At 52.2% G+C, this 19136-nt stretch overlaps 1 protein-coding gene and 1 long non-coding RNA gene across 2 annotated transcripts; both read right to left on the bottom strand.

Annotated features, from left to right (window-relative positions):
• Positions 1-593: 593 nt before the first annotated feature.
• ABCD4 (ATP-binding cassette, sub-family D (ALD), member 4) lies at positions 594-16473 on the bottom strand. The gene is made up of 19 exons (XM_010855752.1): positions 16366-16473; positions 14725-14843; positions 14464-14591; positions 13081-13220; positions 11524-11640; positions 11044-11169; positions 10354-10404; positions 8031-8125; positions 7673-7794; positions 7475-7566; positions 7202-7291; positions 5153-5361; positions 4886-4977; positions 4161-4197; positions 3744-3793; positions 3268-3320; positions 2874-2950; positions 1952-2067; positions 594-1792 (listed from the first exon to the last, which is right to left on the bottom strand). Exons 1-19 carry the CDS (start codon positions 16401-16403, stop codon positions 1724-1726), a joined length of 1821 nt encoding a protein of 606 aa, XP_010854054.1. The 5' UTR covers positions 16404-16473; the 3' UTR covers positions 594-1723.
• Positions 13081-16500, bottom strand: LOC105000077. Its single transcript, XR_826687.1, has 4 exons — positions 16366-16500; positions 14725-14843; positions 14464-14591; positions 13081-13220 (listed from the first exon to the last, which is right to left on the bottom strand). It is a non-coding gene; the product is annotated as an uncharacterized LOC105000077 (long non-coding RNA).
• Positions 16501-19136: the final 2636 nt, after the last annotated feature.

Genomic DNA, 19136 nt, shown 5'->3' with positions numbered 1-19136 from the left:
AGACACTGACCTTGATGGTCCCTTTCACCCCGGAGAGAAGGGCTGCCATGGGCCTTCTCAGCACTGACATTCTGTAGGTTCCTACGGAGGCTTCAATGGGACTGGGCACTCCAGGTGCCAACCCGAGTTCTTAGCCCCTCAGCACCTGGACACACTGCTTTAGTGCCCTCAAGGGGTGGAGCTGAGAATAAGCTCCAGGCCTCTGTGCCAGCTAAGCCGTGGGGTGGGGGCAGGGGGATGACTTGTTACCTGGGGCAGCATTTCCCCACGTCTGGGACTCGACCGCACGTCTGGGATCATTTCCAGTGGTATCAACAGGCATGAAATAACCTCGTCTTATACAAAGGAAATCATCCCTTGTAGCCTTGTGGTTCTTATTCCATTTCCCCACATCTATTAAGGAGAATAGATGGGTGCTGGTGTGTCTGACTCCATGGTCACATCCCTTAACGTCCCTGTGTACAGACACCAAGTCTCATGTGTAGGCACAGTATTGGGCTGTCATTTCTTAACACCATTTGTATTAATTTTTAGTTACTTTCTATTTATATCAAGTGTAAACTTTTCTTTAAAACTGCATTTAAGGAAATGAATTAACTTAAAAATATTAGAAATTTATTTTCATCTGGGTTGAGATTAGAACAGCAGAAGGGCCCTTGAGGTTAGTGGCTGAGGGACAACTGGCAACTGGGGAGATGCCAGTGAACGACCAGGGGCAGAAGGTTCAGCACAACAGAGAGTCCTGCTCTGGCCCTCAGGGTCTCAAAGACAAGTTTGGAGAGTCAACTAAAAAGATCATCTTAGGGACCTCTCGGTGGTCCAGTGGTTAAGACCCGGCATGTCTACTGCAGGGGACATGGGTTTGATCCCTGGATGGGGAACAAAGATCCTGCATCCCACATGGATCCTGCATCCCACACGCTGTACTGTGTGGCCACAAAGAAGAAAAAAAAGATCATCTTATGAAGAAAGAGAAAATAGGAAAGCTACACGTTGAAAAAAAGGTTTATCTTTTCTTTAAAAGAGTTATAAAATTTACATAGCTGATTAAAGTCTCCTATGGCAAAACTGAAGTGATCTAAAAGACTTCTGGCTGTCTTGACTCCCAAGTCCAATACACTCTTCCATTGCAACCCTTCATCTCTTTTTTTAATTTGTATTTATTCATTATTTATTTTTTCTTTTTGGCTGTGCCGGGTCTTTATTGTTGTATGCAGGTTTTCTCTGGTTGTGATCAGGGGTTACTCTCTAGCTGTCGTGCACGGGCTCCTTTTGTTGTGGAGCATGGGCTCTAGAGCACAGGTTCAATAGTTGTGGTGCATAGACGAAGTTGTTCCACGGCATGTGGGATCATTCCAGATCAGGGATTGTACCCATGTCTCCTGCATTGGCAGGCAGACTCTTTACCACTGAGCCACCAGGGGTAGCCCCGACCCTTCATCTCTTATAGATCCCACAGTTCGTTTTCTTTAGAAAACGTGGTCTGAGGTTATAGGTAAGTGATCAGCATTTCAAGTGTACAAAGCGGTGGCTGAGGTAGCAGGAGGCACGCTGGCAGGATGAGGGGTGTGGAGGCTCACACGTGGGCTGAGCCCACTGCCGCCAGCGTTCCCCACACTGTGAGGCAAACCCGGGGCTCCTTCCTCGCCCGCCAGCCCTCCTGGTCTCTCCTGGGGACCCGACCTCCTGAGCTTGGCTCTCCTTCTGGTGCCCAGCCTTGGCTTCATTCCACTTTGATTCTGGTCAGCTCCCACCTTCCGTCTCCACAGAGTCTCAGAACCAAGGAGTGAAACTACAAGAGACCACCACCACCACGCGGCGATCAGGCTGCCCTGGCTGTGATCGACCCCCTGCCCACTCTGCCATCCCCACTCCCCATTCCGCGGGCCCCCCGCCAGGCCCAGCCTTGGGGTTCTTCCTGGTCCTCAGGCCATCCTGTGGGCACGGGTACCTTCTCGAGGCTGCGTCGGTGGCCCACGCTGATGAACGTCATGCCCAGCTGCTGGCCGACGCGGTACAGCTCGCTCTCCACCTCCTCGGTCAAGGCACTGGTAGCTTCATCAAGCACTGGGGACAGAACCCAGAGGGAAGATGTGGGGCCTGCGGTCCACCCACCTCTGCCTGGGACCTGATGAGAGGCTGAAACCTGCTCTGCCTTCCAGGAGCCCTGCCTTAGGAAGACCATGGGCCATAGGAAGAGAGGGTGAGGCTTCATGTGGGAAGCCATTGCCAGCAGCAGGACAAAATCCTTCAGCTTGCTATGGATGAACACCAGCCACTGCCTTGGACCACTCAATCCGAGAAATCCTAGTTCCCTCAGTTCCTAGAAAAGTTCATACCTGCCATCTCTCTGCCAGGTACGGCTGGGGAGATGGCAGAATCTGAGGACCAAATTCAGAAGCCCTCTCAAGGCTGCCTCCAGCTGCTACACTGGCTCAAAGCCTAAGACTCGGTAGTTTAATATACAGGGGCTTCCCAGATGGCTCAGTGGTGAAGAATCTGCCTGTGATGCAGGAGACTCGGGTTTGATCTCTGAGTGGGAAGATCCCGTGGAGGAGGAAATGGCAACTCACTCCAGTATTCTTGCCTGGAAAATCCCACGGACAGAGGAGCCTGGTGGGCTACAGTCCAAAGGGTCACAAAGAGTCAGACACGACTGAGCAGTTTTATATATACCTGAGGATGCCAAGCACTGCCGCCTCATGGGCAGAGTTCTGCTGTCCCCCTCGGCAGGGACAGAGACGCCTGGCCAGGCACAGGTGTGCTCTCCTACCCGTACCCATGACTCTCCAGGTGCCCTTGAACCACACGCCGCTACACCTTGAGTGCACACAGTACCTGGACGGCACATGCGCCTACAGGGCGAACCTCACCTGCATACTTCGGCTGCAGGTAGAAGAGCCGGGCAAAGGAGAGCCTCTGCATCTCTCCCGGGGACAGAACATCGTACCTGCGGAAAGGGAAGTGGAGAGGCTGGCTGGAGGAAGGAACATATAGCCTGGCTTCTGCACAGAATGGTCTGGGGAGGAAGAGGCTCTCACTGTAGACAGACTGTCCCATACCCGCCCGCCCCACTTTCCCACTAGAGCCCCACTCCCCACACGAGACAAGGCCAAAGCTCTGTACGCAAGGACATGAACCAGGCCCCTAATGGGCAAGCTATGCCCTGGGATTCGGGGTCAGGAGTCAGTTCATCCCTTGCCAGGACCCCTGGGAGCCACTATCTTTGGGGGAGCTGTTTCTGGAGCATCCCAACCTCCTCCTTACCAGTTCCAATCGACCTGCTGGTCCAGACCCTCTGTCCTTGCCACCAAGCTGGACTGTAACACACCAGAGGGAACAATGGGTCCATGGAAGGGCCCATCCCTGCCTCCTCCCATCCTGAGGACCGCCTCAGTCCCACCACATACATCTACCCCTGGCAGCTTAGCAAGCGGGGGCTGGGCGAGCAGTCTGCCCAAAGCAGAGAGGAGCAGTCCATCAGCTACCGTTTAGACTTGCTGGAGCGTGGGGACCAGACAAAGCAACCTGACATGGTGTTATCATTGTTTTAAAAATTGCTACAGAGTGAACGCTGCTTGTTCCCCATACCTGGCCAACAGCTCCCACTGCTGATTTATATGCCCACCCCTACTCCCCTCCCTCGCCCCAGGCTCTGACCTCCAGACCCTGGCCAGGGACAGCACCTGTGTCGTTGGTGCCACCAGGTGGGCTTGGACCTCAGGGTCCTTGCCCTCACTTACCAGGCCTGCCAGCTCCAAGAACCTCATGATCCTCTCATCATCAGTAGAACCTGCAAGACGCAGAAGTCAGTGCCTCTGGGCGGCCAGAATAGATGGGGTGCACCATGACAGGGGGCGGGCAGAGGTGGGGCACCAGAATGGGGCCCAGGGCTCTAAGCGACAGGTTACAGCACTTAATACACTAGGGAATGGCCAGGGAAGGATGTGATCCGTCCCTTCCCTCCCATGGGTGTCTCTCCTCTGCAGGGAGGAGACAGAACAAGATGAGGTCAGGGTACAGACCCTGAAACAGTAACCAGTCAGAGGAGGCAGTGGAGGGGACCCAACCAGAAACCAGCAGCCTGGTGGGGGGCCTCCCCCAACAGGCAGAGAAGGAACAGTGGGATGGGGGACATGTCCCGAGGGGGCCCAGATCACCTGAGTCCGGGTAGATCTCCTTCAGGGGATATATCACCTGGTAAAACCACAGGGGCCTGGGGTAAGGGCCAAGGAGAGGTGGGACGGCACACAGCCCACCCTCGCTCGGAAGCAGGAACCGCCAGAGACCAGGCTCCTCTCCACCCGAGGAGAGGAAGCAGCATTCTGGCTGAGGAGCTGGGCTTACAGACAGCAAGGAGGGCCCCCAGAATCCAAGCTGGTGCTCAACAGATACGTGTGATATTTGGCTTATGGCCCCCACAGGTTAGCCTGCCTCTGGGAGCTGCCCTGAGTACATGGCCTGACCCACAGATGTGAATATAAAACAGGAGCAGTCTGTCAGCTACCATTTAGACCTGCTGGAGCTTGGGGACCAGAAAAAACAACCTGATGTAGTGTTATCATTGTTTTAAAAATTGCTACAGCGTGAACGCTGCTTGTTCCCCGTACCTGGCCAACAGCTCCCACTGCTGATTTATATGCCCACCCCAACCCCTCCCTCGCCCCAGGCTCAGACCTCCAGTCCCTGGCCAGGGACGGCAGGCCGGCCCCGCTGGGCCAGCACCTGTGGTCGATGCTACCAGGTGGGCTTGGACCTCGGGGTCCTTGCCCTCACTTGCTAGGCATGGTTCATTTATGCCCTGCCTGCTGCACCAGCTCTCTAGGGCTGAGACCTGTCACCCTACCAGGGCCAGGTTGGGAGGTGGGGTGGGCCCCGGGCTGACCTGTTCCCGAAGGGTCCCATCAGTGAAGAAAGGCTTTTGGGGCAGGAACAGCACCCCATGGGGTCCAAAGTCCGCCAGCATCTGCACTGAGCCTGTAGGGCCCACAGAAACCTTTGTTTGGGCATCTTCCGAAAGGTAACTGCTCCTCACTCTCCTCAAGAGGCTTGATCCTTACAGCCAGATGCACACACATACCCACACGCACACACATGCACCCCAACCCCCCAGGCCAAGGCTGGCTCAGAGACGGGCCAGGCTGGTCCTCACCCCGTGCGCTCGCCCAAAGGCCGCCCAGAACCCGGAGCAAGGAGGTCTTGCCGGTGCCCGTGTTGCCTGTGATGAGCAGGCTCTGTCCCTCAGAGATCTTCAGGCTCAGGTCCTTGATTAAGGGTTTGTGAGAGGAGGGGGCGCAGATGCAGACCCGCTCGAGGAGGAAAGCTGTATCTGCTGGCTCTGTTGCTGGCCCTCCCGGGCCCCTGGGGTCCAAGAAGGGAGGAGATGAGGGGAAGATAAGCACTGTCAGTGCTGCTGGGAGTAGGGGAGCCCCTTCTCCTCGGGGGCGAATCACCTCCAGACTGGGGGAAGGGCTGCCATGGGCTCAGTTGTGACCTCAGAAATCATATGCTGAAGTTCCAACACTTGTACCTCAGAAGGTGACTGCATTTGGAGACAGGGTCTTGAAAGGGGTGAAAGTGAAAGTCGCTCAGTTGTGCCGACTCTGTGACCCCGTGGACTACACAGTCCATGGAATTCTCCAGGCCAGAACACTGGAGTGGGTAGCCTTTCCCTTCTCCAGGGGATCTCCCCAACCCAGGGATCGGACCCCAGTTTTCCGCATTGCAGGCAGATTCTTTACCAGCTGAGCCATAAGGGAAGCCCAAGAATACTGGAGTGGGTAGTCTATCCCTCCTCCAACGGATCTTCCTGACCCAGGAATTGAACCAGGGTCTCCTGTATTGCAGGCGGATTCTTTACCAACTGAGCTGTAAGAGGTGAGTACATTCAAAAGAGGCTGTGAGGGTAGGGCCCTAATCCTGCAGGACTGCTGTCCTTTTAAGAAGAGGGAGAGACACACCAGGGGGCGAACAAGCAGAGAAAACGCCATGGAAGGATGCAGTGAGAAAGCACCTGCCTGCAAGTGAAGGAGCAAGGCCTGGGGAGAAAGCAATGCTGCCGCCACTTTGACCTTGGACTTCCAGCCTCCATAACTATGAGGAAATAAACTTCTGCTCTTTAAGCTATCCAGTTTACGGTGGGCAGCTATGGTAGCTATGGGTGTCCTATGGTAGCCCTGGCAAACTGAGAGAGGTGGTCTGGGCATGTACTCTGTGGCAGGCTGGGCCAAGTCCTGCCCTTGACTGATCTTAATCAGTCTTACCAGCCAGGTACCAAAGCGGTTATCCCCTGGCAGATAAGGAAACTGAGTCCGGTGGCTAAGTAACTGCCTCAGGGGCACAGAGCTGCATCTGTCTAGTTCTAATGTCAAGAAGTTTTCACAGCCTCACAGTGTGATTGAAGGTCAGAAGGGGAATGGAAATACTAACCTATTCTGGAGTTTCTGGCTCTCCGTGGATGCCCATCTTCCCCACAGAACAGCAACTCCAGTTTCCTACAGTCCCTGCCCCAGTAGCCCACCCCAGTCCCTGGGTTCAGAGATGCATGAAGTTTTCATTCTTAACAGAGGCAACAGTTAAGGTGTTAGCTCCTAAGAAGAGAGTTGAGCACAGTTCTTGAAATTCAGCCTGTTTCCATTTTTCAAAGCTTACTCTGCGGCCTCCATCCAAACCACCTCCTATGAACTAGGAGACCCAATCCCCACAACAACCCTAAGACGAAGGTTCCATGAACATCTTCCTATGGATATGAAGATATTGAGAGCGGTTAGGTAAACTGCTAAAGAAAAGTGAGGATGCGAGACAAATCCTCAATGCTCAGAAAGGTCAGAAACATCCCAGAGCCTTCAAGGATACATGAATGAAGACACCTCTGAGCCTGTGCGGGGACAAAGAACAGACAGGCCCCAAGGAAAGAGGCGGGTGCAGCAGGGCTCCGTAGGAGGAAGAGGGAAGAAAGGAAGAGGAGGGATGCTACTTGGAGTTTCATTAGCTCAGGCCCAGGCAGATGGGAGGATGGTGTAAATGAACACAGATGCCGCAACCGTGGCACGGATGGTGAACATTTACAGCACGCCTGCACACGACACGGGTTTCTTTCATTTGCTCCACCGGATTGTCCTGCCAGCTGAGAAAGGGCCAGTCTCCGGGGCGGTTCCATGGCCCGCATGGTCCATCACTGTGCTGCCGGCCCAGGGCTTACCTGGCCAAGTCCCACTGGCTCTCATCCAGAAACTCCCCATCCTGTGACTTCAGGGTCATGTCCAGCAGGGTCTCCTGAAGCTCCCCGATCCTGGGCAAGAAGGGAAAGCCTGAGGAGGGTCTAGGGGCCCCGGTGAAGGCCTTTCTCCTTTCTTCCTCTCACGCCCACAAGTATTTGGTGAGGTTTTTTTCTGCTCTTTTATTTTCCCCTTGGCTACTTCTCCCAGCGGCACACACTTGGCTCAGGACCCGCCAGGGCCGGAGGCAGCCTCACCTGTGTGTGTAGCCCGCCACGTCGGAGAGCGTGGTGCAGAGGTCGATGAGCTGGCTGAAGCAGTTGATGAGATACATGCACACGAAGGCGTTCTGGGCAGGATAGAGGGCAGAGCCCAGGCCTTGACTCCAAGGCCGAAGGGCAGGGGAGCAAGTGTGACTGGGGGTTGGGGGAGCGTTCCCCAGGAGGGAGGCTCACCTTGCTGACTAGGCTGCTGAGCTCTGTGGGGCTCAGGTCTCCGTAGATACCACTGAAAATGGGGATCGCGATCACGATGTAGCTCAGGATGCTGCCCAGATAGTCAAACATGTTGATGCCGACTGCAGAAGACACAAGAGACCCAGGGTGAGAGACCCAGGCATTGAGCGTGTGTGCTCCAAGGGGAACAGGAGGCCAAGCGGCGTCTCAAGTGATTTCCCGGATTCTCACTTTCCTGAGGACACTCACAGCAAAGGCAAGCTGATCAGTGCAGAGAGGGAGGAGGGGCTTGTGGGGGGGCGGGTGCCATAGACTATCCCCGCCCCGTGGTTCCTGCCTCCGGACTTCCTGCACCTACTGTACAGCCAGAGCTCCTTGGACATCAGCTCCCTCTGGGTCTTCAGGAGTCGCTGCAGCCTGCGGTCTGTCCTCATGTGCTCCACGTGACCAGCCCTGATGATAAAGGCCGGGATGTCCACCGGGTCTAGAGAGCCTCTGCCAGGCTCCTCACACTCCCCTTTCGGGACCAGGCCCACCCAAGTGATCTTTCCTGCAGACCCTTTTGGCCACTAGCAGTCAGCCATTGCTGCATTCATTCAACCTGGTTTTGCCTGTGGAAACAACAGGAACTCTACAGAGTGGGCAGACCTGGTTCAAATTCTGGCTCTGGCCAGTGACTAGCTGGGTAACACTGACAGGTTATTAAGCCTCTGAGTGTCAGTTTACTCATCTATGAGAAGGAGCTTATAAAACCTATGTAATAGGCTCACATGAAAATTTCTGAATTTAAAGCGCCAGACATATGAGTAGCTCCCGATAAAAAAACTGCTGTTATTAAATATACACTGAGCAGTCACTAGGTGGCAGGCTTGGTGCTAGTCAGCCAGACAGAGGTGGATAAAACAGCCCGGCAGGCAAATGCATGCCTTCTCCACTGGAACATATGGAAAGTGTTACATAAGCCGTGTGTCTGCAGGACTATGGAAGCAAACAGGCCTGATCACTAAGGGAGTCTGGGAAGGCGCCCAGGAGACGGTGATTTCAAGCTTCAAGGATGGGCAGAAATTCTCCAAGCAGAAAGGTTAGGGGAGGACAGAGAAGGAGTTACAGATTTAGTATCAAGGACAGAGAGGCTGCAGGAGAACAAACTCAAGAGCCCCAAGAACCAACCTGCTTGCCCCAGGGCCCAAAGCTTCATGAGCAGAGGTTGCAGAATCCAAAAACAATTTAGCACAGGCCCAGCTATACCTGTGCCAACAAAGGTCCGTCTAGTGAAGGCTATGGTTTTTCCAGTGGTCATGTATGGATGTGAGAGTTGGACTGTGAAGAAAGCTGAGCGCCGAAGAATTGATGCTTTTGAACTGTGGTGTTGGAAAAGACTCTTGAGAGTCCCCTGGACTGCAAGGAGATCCAATCAGTCCATTCTAAAAGAGATCAATTCTGGGTGTTCTTTGGAAGGAAGGATGCTAAAGCTGAAAGTCCAGTACTTTGGCCACCTCATGCGAAGAGTTGATTCACTGAAAAAGACTCTGATGCTGGGAGGGATTGGGGGCAGGAGGAAAAGGGGATGACAGAGGATGAAATGGCTGGATGGCATCATCGATTCGATGGACGTGAGTTTGAGTGAACTTTGGGAATTGGTGATGGACAGGGAGGCCTGGCGTGCTGCAATTCATGGGGTCGCAGGGAGTCCAACACAACTGAACTAACAGCTATACCTGCTCCCGACAACAAACCTCTTTCAGGCATGCTGAGTGCATACTAAGTTGCTTCAGTTGTGTCCAACTCTTTGCGACCCTATGGACTGTAGCCCACCAGGCTCCTCTGCCCACGGAATTCTCCAGGCAAGAATACTGGAGTGGGTTGCCATGCCCTTCTCCAGGGGATTCTCCTGACCCAGGGATCGAACCCACATCTCTTCCATCTCCTGCATTGACAGGTGGGCTCTTTACCACTAGCATCACCTGGGAAGCCCCTCAACCTCTCTCATAGACTCCTGAAACTCTTGGTGCCCCCCAAGTGGTGGCAGCTACAAACTACAGCAGAGATGGACAGAAGAGCAAAGTCCTGGGGCTATTAGATCCAGGTGATCCAAGGACAAACTTCCATTCCTTAAAACACAAACCTCTGGGCCCTTACTATCAATCCAAACAAGAGTCCAGAGTTCCTACAGGAGGCAGAGTTCAGGGACCTGCCGTGGCCACAGGGGAAGGAATGGGATTTCACAACACAGCTGTCAGGACAGAGTCTGTGGGGAGCAGGTCTTCTAATCTGAGAGGCTCCACTCCCTCCCACGCCACAGAGACGCAGGATCAGCGGTGGACGTCACTGGGCTTCGGGCACTGGTGGAAAGCCACCTTTTTACAGACAGAAAAACAGAGGCAATGCCTTATAGTCATCAGCAAGGTAATGAAGCAGGCACTCATTTCACTAAAAACAAATTCTGCCCCGCGCTACACCAAGAGGAGGAAGGACTTGTTTCAGAAGCAAAGCCACGGACAGAAGGATGAGGCAGATGAGGACAGTGAGACACGGGGAGAGGGTCACAGCCAATGTGAGGATGCCTGGCCCCCGGCCTTGGCGATGGTGGAAGGGTTGTATGATTCACCTTGCCTTCTCTGCCATCTATCTCCCCGATCAGTTCTGATGAAGCAGATGGGCAACTATCTCAGGAGACTCACCTGAAAAAAGCAGCAGGCTCAGCATTCACCCGAATCTGCATGTGCTTGAACCTGGGCAGACCAGAGGTAAATGTGTGCTGACGGTGGGCAGGACTGGGCCCTCTCCTTTCAGAGTCCTGGATCAACAGGACCTCCAGGCAAAGAGGAACACGGCTCCCCTTCAACACTGTGTCTGCTTCAGCCCAACCCTTCCCTGAACTGTCACAGCGTGGGAAATCCCAGGCCTGGGTGGGGTGGCAGGAGCCCTGCAGACAGGGCAGCCCCTTGCCTCGCTCCAGAGAGGACAGGCGCGTAACTGCCACCGCCCCTCCTCCTCCCAGGGCCAGGTCTGAAGGAGGCGGCCAGGAAGCGCAGAGCAGGGCCCAGATCCACGGGCTGACTTGAATGAGGGCGTCTGGAACAGAAGCGTGTGAGAAGGCCAAGGGATGACAGCGACGAGGGCCAACCAGTCACCATTCTCACTGCTGCTCATGTATCATCTCATTAATTCCCCTTACGATTCTCTCCATCGGGGACAGTACCATCTCCATTTTAGAGATGGGAAAATGGAAGTTAGAGAGGTTAAAGACCTCCCCCAAGAGCATGGCTAGTGACTGGTATAACTGGGGTTTAAACTCAGGCAGCCTTTTTCCAGATCCCATTCCTTATGCCTTATGCCTGGCCCAGAAACCCCGAGCAAGGGAGACACACCTGAAATCCCCCTCCAGCTTCTCCTGCTGCACCAGCTTTGCCACAATGGGACCCATCACCACTCTGTTCACCACGGTTCCCAGGATGAAATACCCGAAGATGCTCACAGGCCCGAGCCAGCTGGTGCTGAAAGGTGGAGAGAGGGAGGGTGTGGAGAGGGACATATGCCCGCAGGCCTCGGCCCTGACTCCTGCCCCCGTTCTGGGCAGCCCCTGTCCCATCTCAGAGCCCTGTGGGGCCTCTGCTCCTACGTGGGGGCACCCAGTACCTGGACAGTGACACATTAAGGGCCAAAGGGAGGGCCGGGGTCCAAACACACAAGATGGGAAGACTTCCCAGGGTGCAGGTGGGAAGGAGGGAAGACCTCTCTGGACCCTGACCCGGGAGTGCAGACTCCCCTCCGGCAGGGGAGTGAGGGACTCCGGGGAACCAGCAGGTAGGGGAGGACGGGGGGCATGCCAGCAGGAGGAGAGGCTTCACCTCCGGAAGCACTGGTAGGTGTAGTAGACGAGGGTGAAGGGGGAGATGATCAGCTTGCTGGCCATGCTGCTGAGCTGCCGACAGAACCGCTCCACGTCCTGGCTGATGCGCTGGTCCCTGGAGCCAACGACACACAGTGACTGGACCCAGGGAGCTGGGCTCTAGGGTGAGAGCTAAGGCAGCTCCAGCCTACCTCTTATTCTGACCTTGCCTTGCAACGACTCCATGGGAAGAGGGACCCAGGCAAGGGCTGGTCTCCTAAACGCAATGAGACCCTTAGGATCTTCAAACAGGGTTGTGGAAAGTGGCTTCTTATGGCACTTCAGCCCACCCCTCAGAAAAAAAATGGCAACTGAACGGTCCAGCACCCAAGGGGCCTGAGCTGGCTCCAAGCAGAGCCAAAGAAGGACTCGAGGGTGGGGGACCTGAGTTTCTGGATGATCAGGAAAGCCATCCGGCTTATCTCACTCCTCCCAACCTCTCCCTCACGAGCCGGAGCCCGCCCCCATTTTAGCTATGTGGCTGTGGAAGCTCTGGATGGGTTCAACCATGGAGTAGATGCCTAGAAGAGAAAGTCAAGAAGCATCAGGGTGGGACTTCTCTGGTGGTCCAGTGGTTGAGAATCCACCGGTTTCTCAGGTTCGATCTCCGGTCAGGGAACCGAAATCCCACATACCACAGGTTGACTAAGCTCGTATGCCTCAACTAAGACCCCATGGAGCCAAATAAATAAATAAATATTAAAAAAAAAAAAAAAATTCACTTTCACTTTTCACTTTCATGCATTGGAGAAAGAAATGGCAACCCACTCCAGTATTCTTGCCTGGAGAATCCCAGGGATAGAGGAGCCTGTTGGGCTGCTGTCTATGGGGGTCACACAGAGTCGGACACAACTGACGCGACTTAGCAGCGTTAAAAAAAAAAAAAAAGCAGCAGCATCAGGGCCTCCCAAGAGCCTCCGCTGCAAAGCTCTGCATAAGCTGAGGAAAGGTTACTTCAGGCAACAAAGAGCTTAGAAGGGTGGTGAGTGGGGAGGAAATGAGTGTGAAGAGAGACTCCATACGTCCCATCCCAACACCAAGGCCACAATGACTCCTAACTCCCAGAGAGGCGTGAGCCTGGGCCAATCCCTTGCATTCTCTGGGCCTCAGTTTCCTCACCTGTAAGGGAACCTAGAACTCAGTGAACCTGAGAGGTGACAGAATGGGGACAGGCATCCCAGACTGAGTCCTAGACAGCAGCAATTTTTTACTGGTAAAAATCAGAGTGCCCGTTTTCTTGCTTTTTTCTAGCAAGGACTTTTATCTCAGTCTTCAGAGGGTGCCTTGTTTGGAGGCCCAGGATATGAAATGGACAAAAGGGAGCTGCTCTTGGCCTCTTCTTTCAGCTCCCCTTCCTCAGGCATGCAGAGCACCCTCCCCCCGTGGCTCCGGGCAACAACATTTGCAGATAACTGCAGATGACCTCATGGGGTCCCAGCAGGGCCTCTCGTGGGCTGAGTCAGCCCAGATGGATGAACCCCGTAGAGGGTGGCCAGGACGGACAAGGGGCGCCTACGGGTTATCGACGTCATCACGCAGCACGTTGAGGGTGTAGTACACGCGGCCGCGGAAGTAGAGGCGGTGGAGGTGCTCAGTGAGGTCCTTCCTCCAGCTCACATACAGCAGGTTGCAGGTGAACTGGTCAAAGCTCTTGAGCTGAGCAGTGGGGGAGACAAGGGGAAGGGAGAGATGCATAATTCTTCCTGCAAGGGTCAGCTCCCAGCTCAGGCTGGTGGAAAGCCTCTGCCGACCAGTCCCAGCCCAAAGTCTGTCCACTCAGCACTGGGGCCTGTTAAAGCCTCAAGTCATGGGATTCCTCCCTTCCTCATTCACTCATATGTTCAATCCTTCACCAAAGGACCAGCCCCCACTCGCCTCTGGGGATTGGGGACAGTATCTTCTCTTCCATTTATGTTCTTATTTTTCTGCCCCCCTCAAACCTGGAACAGGGTTCTATATACATAGGTGCTTACTGACAGCAGACCCAACAGAAGTGCCAAAGTGTGATGAGAAGTGCCTCCCCCAAGAAAACAGGTAGTGCAGCCTGACAGAGAGCATTAGGCTTGAGTCCTAGCAGAGCCCTGCCTCTCATCATTTATGGAGCCTCTGTAGGCTAAGCACGAGGGCGGTAACAGTGCATTCACAGTCTAGTGAAAAAACAGTCCCAAGGGTGTAAGGAGTGTTAGAGCAGAGGTAAACTCAAAAGGATTAACGGGACTTCCCTGGTGCGCCAATGGCTAAGACTCTAAGCTCCCAAAGCAGGGGCCCCAGATTTGATCCCTGGTCAGGGAACTAAGATCTCACATGCCTCATGGTGCAGCAAAAAAAAAAAAAAATCAGTAATTCAAAGGGGTGGAGTTGGGTAAAGGAAACATGAAAGAAAAAGTGAGGATGATCTAAAGGAGGTGATAGCAGAGGAATCCTGAAAAGTCAGCAGGCATTAAGCAAGTGAATGAGGGGTTCGGGGAGGAGGCCGTTCCGTGAGGAAGCAGCAGGTGCAAAGGCTGGGAGATGTGACAAGTGCCAGGCTCAGTCACAGTCTCAGTGCGCCAGAGGACAGCAGCAGCTCTGGCTGCCGGGCCCTGTTTTCAGGGGCTCTGAGCTCCCTGAGGCAAGACTTCTGGGAACAGAAGCGACAGTGATCTTTTCTGTTAAATGCTGAATTAAACCAGAACCCTGTGGCCAAGCCCCAAGAGCTTGAAACAATTGCAGAAATGGTCTCATGTGGGCCAACCGGCAAGATCAATGCCCTGCCTAGAGTTCTGACCCCGTGTTCCCAGAAGAGGGAAGGAACACACACGCACAGCTTGGTTCCTGCTTCCTGACGGCTAAGTCCCACCGGGCACTGGACAGACATCATACTAGGCTGGAGGAGAAGAGAGATGTGGGAAGACCTTACCATGGATTGGAGGACGATGAGCACAACAGACAGGAACGTCAGGGTCTTAAATCCATTTAAATCTTTGTTTCCTAGGACTCCAAAGTATTGACTGGGGATCAAGCCAACCTGGTAGATCACCAGTTGTTCTGGTGGGAGGGGGAGGAGTCAGGAGTCAGTAACGAGGGGTGAGAAAAGTCAGAGGAAGGCTTCTCGTATCTTTGTGTAATCAACACCCCAAAGAAGGAAAAGGATCCCACGAGCTTGGGCTCATTCACTCACCCAGGAGGGCTACACACAAAAGGGTCAGGAACATCAAGGCACTCTGTGATGACCAAGAGGGAAACAAAACCTTCTGTATCTGCAGGAACCGCTGGAGAAATTGCAAATCTAACCTGGGTCTGAAGAAGAGAAGCAGAGAGAAGCCTAAGAGGACAACGGAGCCTTAGAGAGCGGTGACTAAACTTATCTACACCTGTTGTGGGTTGGGGCTGAGGCCACACAGAAAGAATGTTTTACAAATGCTGAAGATGGTAGGCTGGGAACAGACCAGGGGATTAAAAAGGAATTTCTTTAAGTTGACAATGCTATGAAAGGTTAGGACTTCCCTGGTGGCTCAGACAGTAAAGTGTCTGCCTACAATGCGGGAGACCCGGGTTCAATCCCTGGGTCAGGAAGATCTCCTGGCGAAGGAAATGGTAACCCACTCCAGTATTCTTTCCTGGAAAATCCCATGGACGGAGAAGCCTGGTAGGCTACAGGCCATGGGGTCCCAAAGAGTTGGACATGACTGAGTGACTTCACTTTCACTATGAAAGGTTATTTACCAAAAACCTTTAGCTAAATTAATAAAGAAATTTTAGCCACAAGACAAGGAAACCCACTACATCCATTCTCAAATAAGACCTCCAAATCAAAAACTAAAAAGCAGGAAAACTCACAACTTTAACTTAGAATTAAGTATTTTTGTTCAACATAGTGCCATAGATTCAAAGACTTGGAGAGTGGAAAATAAACAAGGTAATAAAATTTGCAGAGTGGAAAATAAACAAGGTAATAAAATCCAGGCATACAAGAAATTCCTGCCTCCGGAAGACAGGAAATCCATAGAAAAGTGGGAAAAGGACTTAGATATGGGGAAATGCAAATACTTAAAAGAGGAAAGTTAACACAATGGAATACCACCTTACACTGATTAAGTTGATACACATTAGAAAACCCAAACAATACCAAACCCTGGATGGGTGGGGGTCGATGGCTGAGGGGAAACAGGAACCTTTAGGCAGTGGTGTTGGGACACTGGGTGTGATCACTCCGGAAAACAAATTTAGCAGGATTAAGTGTGACCAAGCATCCTACCCTGGGGTGAACAATCCAAAGAAAAATCTAAGCAATCTAAGTGTCCATCACTGCAGGTGCTACGTCGCTTTAGTCGTGTCCGACTCTGTGCGACCCCATAGACGGCAGCCCACCAGGCTTCTCGTCCCTGGGATTCTCCAGGCAAGAACACTGGAGTGGGTTGCCATTTCCTTCTCCAATGCATGAAAGTGAAAAGTGAAAGTGAAGTTGCTCGGTCGTGTCCGACTCTAGCGACCCCATGGACTATAGCCTACCAGGCTCCTCCGTCCATGGGATTTTCTAGGCAAAAGTACTGGAGTGGGGTGCCATTGCTTTCTCCGAGTGTCCATCACTAGGAGAATGTGTAAGTTAACTGCGGTCTCAAGACCGTAGCACCACCCAGCACTCAGAAGTGAAAACTAGATTACTATAGCATGCACGATCTCAAAAACACAATGTTGAACAAAAAAGTTTTTGAAAAATCACAGCATGTTATGAAGTTGGAAGGTAGCTGTATCTTTTCCCCAAACAGCCCCGAGTAAGACGTCCCAAGGCCCGGCCCTCTTCCCCAGCCGCCCTTCTAACCTGCCGCCAGGCCGGGGCCCGGGCCCCCGGATCGCCATGAACAGGGATCTGACCGACGCGGGAGCCCGGCAGCCCCCGGGTCAGCTCCGGGCATAGTCCGAAGAGCGCGCTGCCTGCCGACGAGGGGCGGGGCCCCGGTTCGGGGCGGGGCCTGAACCCGGCTACCACAGAGACGGGCGGATAGAGAGGAAGGCGCCTGGCGACGTAGCGGCTCCCGGAAGCGACCGACTTCTGTAAAAGAACCAGAGCGCTGTCTGTCGACCTGGCGCCTAGAGCGCCCTCTCCTGAATATGAACAGATTCCCCTTACGCAAGAAGGCGCGGAGAATGTGACCGAAGTATTTGTAATTCGAATTATACCTGTTTCGAATTATACAGGAACCAGAGATGAAATTGTCAACATCCGTTGGATCATCGGAAAAGGAAGAGAGTTCCAGAAAAACATTTGCTTCTGCTTTATTGATTACGCCAAAGCCTTTGACTGTGTGAATCACAACAAACTGGAAAATTCTTCAAGAGATGGGAATACCAGACCACCTGACCTGCCTCCTGAGAAATCTGTATGCAATTCAAGAAGCAACAGGTAGAACTGTACATGGAACAACAGACTGGTTCCAAATCGGGAAAGGAGTAGGTCAAGGCTGTTTATTGTCACCCTGCTTATTTAACTTATATGCAGAATACCTCATGCGAAATGCTGGGCTGGATGAAACACAAACTGGAATCAAGATTGCCGGGAGAAATATCAATAACCTCAGATATAAAGGCGACACCACCGTAAAAAGCCTCTTGATGAAAGTGAAAGACGAGAGTGAAAAAGCTGGCTTAAAACTCAACATTCAGAAAACTAAGATCATGGCATCTGGTCCCATCACTTCATGGCAAATAGATGGGGAAACAATGGAAACAGTGACAGACTTTATTTTGGGGGGCTCCAAAATTACTGCAGATGGTGACTGCAGCCATGAAATTAAAAGATGCTTGCTCCTTGGAAGAAAAGTTATAACCAACTTAGCATATTAAAAAGCAGAGACATTACTTTACAAACAATGTCCATCTAGTCAAAGCTATGGTTTTTCCAGTAGTCATGTATGGATGTGAGTTGGACTGTAAAGAAAGCTGAGCATGGAAGAATTGATGCTTTTGAACTGTGGTGTTGGAGAAGACTCTTGAGAGTCCAAGGAGATCCAACCAGTCAATCCTAAGGGAAATCAGTCCTGAATATTCATTGGAAGGACTGATGCTGAAGCTGAAACTCCAATACTTTTTGGCCACCTGATACGAAGAACTAACTCATTGGAAAAGACCCTGATGCTGGGAAAGATTAAAAGCAGGAGGAGAAAGGGATGAGAGAAGATGAGATGATTGGATGGCATCACCGACTCAATGGACATGAGTCTGAATAAGCTCCCAGAGTTGGTGATGGACAGGGAAGCCTGGTGTGCTACAGTCCATGGGGTCTCAAAGAGTTGGACACGACTGAGTGACTGAACTGAAGTGATACATGTTTCACTGCAGAGGGGAGAAGCTACCCACTCCAGTATTCTGGCGTAGAGAATTCCATGGACTGTATAGTCCATGGGGTTGCAAAGAGTTGGACACGACTGAGTGACTTTCACTTCACTTCATACATGTTTCATACGTTCTCCTAAAGACACCAGAATGACTTTTTTTTTTCTTTTTGACCGTGCCATGCAGTGAGGACTTCAGGGATCTTAGTTCTTCCACCAGGAGTTGAACCTGTGCTCTCACAGTGACAGTGTGGATCACTAGCCACTGGATTTTCAGGGAATTGCCTAGAATTATCTTTTAACAACATCTTTTAACAATTTCAGTTAGAATAAAATCCAAATGTTTCCATGGCACAAGTGATCAGGTCCTCTCACCTTGGTCTTTTTTATTGGCCACTTTATTTTGGTCTCAGGGTCTTTGCCTGGATCATTCTTCTCCCTAGCCTAAAGCTTTCCATGACTGGCTCATTCTCATCATTAGTTCAATAGGATGTCAGCTGCTCACTCTACCTAGAATATGCTATCCTTGCTCCGACATTCACTACTACAATACACTTTTATTGTCTTCATGATAGTTATCCCTGTCTGAAATCATCTTGTTTCTTTGCTTTATTGTTTGTCTTCCTTTATAAGAATACATTTCATTGAGCAGGAACTCTGTCTTGCTCATTGATGTTATCCCAGTACCTCAAACACTGCTACTAGGTGTGAGGTAAGTGCTTAATAAATATTTGTTAAATGTTGAATGAATGAAATGCTTGTCAACTGGCTGATGATGAGCAGCATGATCTCCCAGGGCCCTAAGTTTGAAGGTAGATGTACCTTCCCCTCTTCCTTCAGTCCTTAAGTGTCAACTATATTCCAAACACTCAACAAGATACACGTATCACCTGTCTTCTTGGAGTTGACAGTCTAGCTGGGAAGGTCAACCAGCGGACAGTATCACTTGTCTTTGTGAAGTGCTATGACAAAGGAATCATACAGCAAGGTTTCTCAGCTTCGGCATTATTGACTTTTGGGGCCTGGTAGTTCTTTCTTGGCAGAGTAGAGAGACTGTCCTGTGTATGGTAGGATGCTGAGCCATATCTCTGGCTCCTACTCACTAGATTCCAGCAGCACTACCCCAGATCCAGTTGTGCCAACCAAGACTGTCTCCAGACATTGCCAAATGTCCCTTGAACGGTGAGGGTGGAGAGGAGCAAAACCCTAGCCTTGTCTCACCCCCCTGCCCCCAGCACTGAAAACCGCCGTCTCAGAGCCA

The sequence above is a fragment of the Bison bison genome, unplaced genomic scaffold (assembly GCF_000754665.1).
Source record: "Bison bison bison isolate TAMUID 2011002044 unplaced genomic scaffold, Bison_UMD1.0 scf7180017864368, whole genome shotgun sequence".
NCBI classification, from domain to species: domain Eukaryota; kingdom Metazoa; phylum Chordata; class Mammalia; order Artiodactyla; family Bovidae; genus Bison; species Bison bison.
The sequence above is the reverse complement of the archived record's forward strand: the minus strand, read 5'-3'. Positions and strand labels throughout refer to the sequence as shown.

Coding starts and splice junctions, on each gene's coding strand:
- ABCD4 (XM_010855752.1), bottom strand. CDS start 16,403: ATGGCGATCCGGGGGCCCGGGCCCCGGCCTGGCGGCAG. Junction 7,795..8,030: donor CAAGGAGCTCTGGCTGTACA/GTAGGTGCAGGA, acceptor TGTCTTCTGCAG/TCGGCATCAACATGTTTGAC. Junction 5,362..7,201: donor AGCCAGTGGGACTTGGCCAG/GTAAGCCCTGGG, acceptor CTTGGACCCCAG/GGGCCCGGGAGGGCCAGCAA.